This window comes from Micropterus dolomieu, linkage group LG03 (genome assembly GCF_021292245.1).
Source record: "Micropterus dolomieu isolate WLL.071019.BEF.003 ecotype Adirondacks linkage group LG03, ASM2129224v1, whole genome shotgun sequence".
Classification (NCBI taxonomy): Eukaryota; Metazoa; Chordata; class Actinopteri; order Centrarchiformes; family Centrarchidae; genus Micropterus; species Micropterus dolomieu.
In genome coordinates, this window is record NC_060152.1 from 23,085,991 (window position 1) to 23,093,493 (window position 7,503).

A 7,503-nucleotide genomic window follows, 5' to 3' on the forward strand; every position below is an offset into this window, starting at 1 on the left:
TTTTTCTTTTCTTTTTTATTGTTTGAAATAACCGTAAAATGAAATATTGGGAAATTGTTTTAGATTGCTCTTCATCCTAATAAAGTCACCCTCATGGGTAGTAGGCTATCATCAGAAGAAGGACGATGGCTTGGGAGTATTTTTTTTTGTATTTGAAAGAGAGAGGAGGAGTGAAATAGTTTAGTGATCATTGTTGAAAATGAATTTTGATTTGATATTTTTGATTCGTTTGTTGAAAGTAAACAACAGAGAATAATTTTGTTAACTTTCGATCAATAAATCTTGACCAGTGTCTTGTGTTCTGTGTTCATTTAGGTTTGGTCCTGTCTGTTTCCCCTGCTCTCTCCCTCTCTCACCTGTGTATCCCCTCCCTGCTCGTTAACCCTGTGTATATATAGCCTGTGTTTCCCTCAGTCTGTGTTCGCTCATTGTAGCTTGTAGTGTTGTGTCTTCTTATGTCATGTCCTGCCTTGTTCTCTGCCTTTTCCGTGGTTATTTGGATTTTGTTTTGAGTTCTTTGGATTACCTGTTTCTGATAATTTTGTTCATTTGTATGTTTCTCTGACTAGCCATTCAGCCTGTAAGTGTGCTCGCTTTTGTTTAATTAAACCTTTTGAACTGTACTTGCTCTGTTCGGTGTCCTGCATTTGGGTCCTCCACCTCCCAACCACACTACACCAGCTTATGACACCATGACTAAAATCAGCTGATGCCTTGCTGTGCCACAAAAGCATTGAATTGACATGCTAAAATGCAGTGATGGATCTGTGACAGAGTAGCATTAAAGGTTATCAGAAGATGAAACCAACGGAAAGCCAAGTTTGTGGCTTGCAACATTGATGTACATGCCTGAGACCGTGGTCAATGTGGAAGGGTTGGTAAAAAATGGGGGATGCCCTTCTCTTTTTTTCGGTGTGTTGCTTGAGTGTTTGGCTGCAAGGTGATGGGGTAGTGATGGCTTAGTGGATAAGACATGCCTTTGGTGTGAGAGACCCGGGTTCGAATCCACTATGAAACACCAATGTGTCCCTGAGCAAGACACTTAACCCCCCTAGTTGCTCCAGGGGCGTGCAACCTCTGACATGTATAGCAATTAAAGGCGTCAGCTAAATGAATAAATGTAAAAACCATACAAATAGTGTATTTCCCCTGATCTGGCTACAAAAAGGATTGAATGCAGTACGAGTTGATTGGAGAAATTTCGATACTACTCAGTAGCCTGCTGTGCTAAAGCTGACCTACACTATATTACTGCAAGCCAGAACACAGATTCCTGTGTTTGTTCCTACCTAACAGCATCAAACCAATGTGGACCTTTTGCTCTAATGACCAATCAGAATCTCAGGCCAGCAACGTCACCTTTTTCTTTCTTGTTAAATGTATTTTACCTCTCCAGAAGACAGGACGTTGTTCATGTACTCAAGGAAGGACTCGTCTTTGATTTCATTGTCAGTAAATATGAAGCTGATGCCTTTGCCATTTTGGCCCGCTGTTCTGTACAAACTCTTCAGGTCATCCATCAGGTTGGCTGTGTTGTACGAGCTGGCAAAGAACAGAATGCACAAAATAAATACGCACTTAGATTTTCTTCTCACTGTTTCTGCTATTGTCAGACCAAATTAACAGGAGAGAAAGAGAGGTAAAAGGGAAAACTGTGTGAACAGTCTGACCTGCCTTTTCTTTAATAGAAAATTTTTAGGTTCCCAATTAGCACCAGATTTTGAGCATCATAATAAAACATTGACTATTGAATGCCTTTTACATTATCTCAAAAACTGGACCAGGTTACAGTTAACTGTATATTATATTTGAAAGAATTACCCTATTTCTATTATGTTATTTCTTATTTAATAATTTTAATTCTACTTAATTCTTAAAACTTAGTTTAGTTTGTTTACTCAAAAACTACTTTAATCTGCTCATCTTGCTTTTCTCTTCAGACATACTAAACCTCTCTCTCTCTCTCTCTGTTCCTCTCTCAGTGTATCTGTCTGATCTGTTGAATTTCTTTCTTAGCTATATGTTATATAAATTTGCCCAAAAAACACACTTTCGCATTTTGTATTTGTTTCACCTGCAATTCCATTTTAACCACAGTAAGTGAGGCGCATGTGGAGGAGGCTTGTCATTATTGATGTTGCCTATCGAAACAACTGAGACCAACGTGGTGGTGTGGGATGTGTTCACATTAATGTCAGAGTGAAACAGAGCACTTGTCAATCATCTTTATGAAATCATGAAATGATGCACTGTGCGCCTCTCCAGACCATAATGAGCAAAATAAAATGTGGTGTTACAGCCATTCCACGATCTTTTTGCAACAAGTTTTACGACTTGATCTAGATGCTATTATCAGGTTATAATTAAAATTAAGCATGTAGAAATTACAGCTAAGGTTAGCATGTATGGATAAAGAATAACTGTGTGTGTGTATATGCCTACTGTATGAGAGCATTACCGTGTGAGAGTGATCTGGAAGATCTTGTATCCAGCTATGAATGAGGCCAGTCTGGTCAGGCTCTGTTTACCTGAACCCCCAACACCTACCAACAAGGCATTGCCTCCAGGTGTCCGTATGATCCTCGACACCTACACAAACATAATCAGAGAGGTAAAAAAATAAAGACACAAGCAAGAGAAATGTGCATGAGAGTAAGCAAACATTTACACTTAAAAAATATAAAGTTATCCTTTTGTATTGATATTTAATGTAAAATCATGTGATATCTATTCTTGCTAATATTACAATTTCCTTACTTTAATCCCACTAATGTCACTAAATGAAGTAAGATATGAAAAATATCTTTAAAGTACCTTGACCAGATGTATCATAGCATCTTGAAAGAAGACCATGTCCATTCCAGTGCCCCTGATGCTCTCATTGTAATGGCTCAGGAACATGTTCAGACGGTCCCTTAAACTCTCAAACGATTCTATAGGCTCATACACCTTGGGCAAATCAAAGTCTGACTCTTCGGGCTCTTCCCCTGTGAGGACAGCACATTTTACATCAAAATGATCACAATACAAAAGCAACTGTACTGTTCCAGTGGCGTGTCTTTTTGATTGATCGGTACCTGTAGCCTCAGGTGTGTCTCGCAGAAAGTCGACAAAGTATGTGTCTAGTCCATATTCCACTATGTTCTTGTGCTCCTCGGCAAACTCCTCCTCTACCAGCTTTGCCAAAGCCTGGTCAAACCACTCTACGTCCTCAGGCATGGTAAATCTGTCAGCTATCACACGTTTACACTCGTGCCTCCACAATGCCAGCAGCACCTGGAAATAAAAAACCCTGGGAAAGTTTATTTATATTCTATACTCTTGTATTCTGTTTGAGTGGTTTAGTTTATTCTAGTTTTGTCTGGTGTAGTCTGTCTTCTAAGTTGAGTTGGCAGCCTCAGCAGGGATGTTGAGCATGTTTTTGGCTTGACATGGGCAACCTGAGGTAGAAGATATATTTTACTGTATTAAATTATTCAGTGGGGCCAGAAACCAACAGGGAGTTGGCCATATCAGCAAGAATTGAATTTGCAATGATAGCAATTTATATTCTTCCCTTCTACCAAACTCTTCTGTCCCACTCAAATACTGTAAATATATATCTTAACATATCACGTAGTCATATAGTAAGTAGCTCTGTGCCACACTACTTCTCTCTGTGTTCTGTTTATACGCACCCAAGACACCAGACTACTAGGAGCAATCACATTAAAGCACTGCAGTAACCTGGTTACTGTAAAACCTGCATTTACATACAAGAGAGTGTATTTGAACTAAGGCTGGCATATTTTTAGTGCATTAGTTTTGGGAGGCGTTATTTTGCATTTAGATTAATGTTGCAGTGAGATACTTATATAGGTTTGTTATTGCCAGTTGAATTACACTAGCAATGTCATTTTAAGATACTTTAGCAATACTGTTCTTGTGTGGATTTTGTCATAAAACCCTGTATACATGGTCAAGAAATCAGTTTTAGACAGTAGAAATCTAGCTAAGTTAACCATTCTTCTTAACTACATGACATTTTAGAGATCAGGTTATCACAAAACACCCTGTTAATTAAGTGCACACTTCTCACCTGGACAGTGTTGATCACCTCAGCGTTGGTATTGAGCATTCCTTGCCAGACCCTGGAAAGATCCCTCAGGTTGAAGATGTAGTGGAACTTGGCAGGAGTTGGAAGCATCTTGACCTTGGTCAACTGCCAGAGACGGCGGGTCAGAGACACCAAGCGGTGTACAGTGCTCCGAACCTCGTAGGTGAAACCGCGACGTGCACAAAAGTGACCCACACCTATCACACCTATATTATAGGGTAAATGGAGGGGAAGTTGTTTTATTGAAGGTTGGAAATTGACAAATTCATATTTTTTGGCAAATGTATAGACACACTGCATAGCTCATGAAAGTAAATTGAGGTAAAATGTATAAATTCATATAATAAAAGTAACATTAATTAAATTGCAAGGAAAATATACTTTTTATTAATTACGGTTATTTTCTCACTTTAATATTGGTAGTGGTAGTGTTATCAGTAGCGGTATTCTGATTAGTTAGCACTGTGGCATCATCAATATCAGTGTGGATAACCCAATCCTTAACATGAATCAAATGTTTCGATTCAATACGTACTTCAACAAGGATTCCACTCCACTCTTTCTACTCACCAAATATCTTATCGATGGAAGCATTGGAGGGAAGGGTACAGTTAAAGATGGAGAACTGCCTTTTCAGTCTCTGTGGGACGTCATTTCGGCCTCCTCCTGGATGGATCATAGCCGCCAGAAACTGTACATCCACAATATTGGTGAACTCTCCCGGTTTCTCCAGATTGAAGAACCCATTCTGCTCCATCAGCTGCCTGACAATTTCATTAGTCACCTAGAAAGGCAAACAAGTAAGCTTAAATCCATAGCTATTAGTTCATGGTAGCATTCTTCTTTGCTCAGTTTCATCAGTTCATTTAAATGTATCGCCTCATTAGGTCACAGAAATGTGCAAAATTAAACTGTTTAAAATCTAATTAATTATAAATAACGTGAAATGAAATTATCTTACATTGTACTCTAGAACAAAAGGACACAACTTGCGAAGTATCCTTAATTGAGGTAGAGTGAAAGGATATTTTTAGTATTTCAATTAACTCATGATAAAATGATCCTTAACCTGGTCTCCCCATTCATTGATGACAGGCATGTTGATATCATCAATAAAAATGGACATTTTCTTCCCAGCAGGGGGTCCATAAGTGGTCCCCATTCTCTTATCCACATAGCTCTCTACTGTCCTCTAAAAGGAAAACAGGGGGAGCAAAGAAAAAAAAATTACCCAACACATATGGTGACAAAAAAAGACAGCAAAAAGTTCCACTCAGACACAATCAATAGTAACAGCTTGATCAATGTGCAGCTTAGCCATGGACAGGGAAAAGGCTTCTTCCAGCCTGTATATTATTAATTAGACAAGGAATCCATCAATATTACTTCACAAATTCATGACAAGGTAACACATATTGTAGATCATCCATCTTCAGATGAAACTGTAATGAATGAGAAAGCAAGCTGTTAAATATAACTAAGGAAAGTAAACAGACGGTTCTGCTTTACCTGGAACATGAGTGGTGTGGTGGCAGAAGAGAAGTTGAGACTCTTGCCCATGTGGGTCTCAGTATCATACTTCGATATGTAGCCCTTGATGATAACAGTCTTGGCTGTCCCTTGCTCTCCAATCAGCAAAACAGCCTAGGAAAATGTAGAATGTTTTTCAGGGTAAAGTTTCATTTAAGACAAAACTCTATATGCACAGATAATGTAAGTTCCATGCAATGTGATGTGTCAACATGACTATTAAATTGCAACCTCAAATTAATTATTCTGTTGAGCTTGAGATTTAAACTTGTTGTGTCCTGATCTCCAATTTTACTGAGCACCTTCCAACCATTAAAGGTTCAGTGTGTAATATTTCTGAGGATCTATTGACAGAAATGCAATATAACATCCATAACTATGTTTTTAGTGGTGTATAAAAACCTTACATAATGAACTGTTGTGTTTTTATTACCTTAGAAAGAATGAGCCATTTCTGTCTACATACACTGCGTGTCCTCTTACATGGACGTTGCTATGTTGCGCCACCATGTTTCTACAGTAGCCCAAGCAGACAAACTGCTCTACAGAGCGCTTTTAGTCACTGTGTTGAATACGTACAAAGAAGAAGAAGAAGAACCAGTACCGCTAGCAGTAGTAGACGACTGGTTTATTAGAAGTAAGAAGAGAAGAGAAATTTGGACAAATGGAAGGCAACACTCTGCACCAGAGCAGACAGAGCATGTTGGCCACCGTAGCTTGTCCTGCATGCTTGGAAAGGGAGTGGTGAGCGATGCATTCATGTCACCACATCGAATAATCAAAATCTTTTTTACCTCCCTTGATCTTTATTGCAAAAAGAGCAATAAAGTGTACATGGGACATAAAAAAGATTCGTGCAAAATCACTAGTTGCATATACATATTTTGCAAACATTTAATTTGTAAGATGGTTATAACGGTTAGCTTCCTGTTTGTGTCGAGTGAACTAGATGTCTGCGTGTTGTTTATATGCTCTGATAATGCTAATACAACACATCTTTGTAGTAGCATTCACGTTGATTTCACTTTCCAACTTAAGAGCACATGAACACACAATGAAGTCGGATGAACGACTTCACAACTCGGGAAATGGGACCATCAGAGGAGCGCATGAATTCACCGTGAGTCGCTGGTTGCAATTCGCAACTCTTACCACTAGGTGCCACTAAAACTTACAAACTGAACCATTATAAACTAATTTTTCATGGCTGTAGGATAACAAATGAGATATGCACTCAAAAGTCAATACAGTACCTCAAGAACACAGATAAGCCAGAAACTTTTGTTTGAAAAGAGTGCTTAAAACAGCTAAAAATAACAATTTACTTCACTGTCACATCAGTCTTAATTATTCATTATGACACATTTTACAGATCCATTTGTTACAACAATGCGTTAGCCTATGACACAGGCTTGTGTTTAGCGACAAGGAACATGAATGAGAGCTGACAAATGCAGCAGGCTGTAATATGTAGAGGTTCAATCTAAGACCAGTTTGGCACTGAGAGCATTACATGTTTTCATGTGAGGAGCTACAGATGGAGTTAATAAAAAAACTACTGTACTAGACATATAAGCTATTGGCAGTTTGGACCTTTATCACAGCTTAACATAAAAACATATTTTCAGGTAAGTATAATTTTGTTCACCAGCTAGATCCATCAGCCTCTGGGAAAAAAGCTAGCAAAATTTACCCAGTAAAAGTAAACCGAACTGAAGGAGATTTCAAAGTTAATCAAAGTAAATGAAATCTCATCCTCACAAAAACCATCTCTTTACCAACACACAGAAGTTCCCCACTTTCCTCTTGTGGCATTGTGAACCTGAATGATTCTCACACACACACACACACACACACACACACACACACACACACAC

The 7,503-nt window shown here is 38.6% G+C and overlaps 1 protein-coding gene across 1 annotated transcript in view; it reads right to left on the reverse strand.

The window, feature by feature from the left end:
• dnah5 (dynein, axonemal, heavy chain 5) overlaps positions 1 to 7,503 on the reverse strand; it is a 154,113-nt gene that overhangs the window by 92,310 nt on the left and 54,300 nt on the right. The window contains exons 53-60 of the mRNA XM_046043902.1: positions 5,606 to 5,740; positions 5,166 to 5,288; positions 4,667 to 4,880; positions 4,079 to 4,302; positions 3,078 to 3,276; positions 2,815 to 2,987; positions 2,459 to 2,589; positions 1,389 to 1,542 (exon numbers count right to left, since the gene is read on the reverse strand). Coding sequence (XP_045899858.1) covers positions 1,389 to 1,542; positions 2,459 to 2,589; positions 2,815 to 2,987; positions 3,078 to 3,276; positions 4,079 to 4,302; positions 4,667 to 4,880; positions 5,166 to 5,288; positions 5,606 to 5,740 — 1,353 coding nt within the window. The remainder of the gene's footprint in view (positions 1 to 1,388; positions 1,543 to 2,458; positions 2,590 to 2,814; positions 2,988 to 3,077; positions 3,277 to 4,078; positions 4,303 to 4,666; positions 4,881 to 5,165; positions 5,289 to 5,605; positions 5,741 to 7,503) is intronic.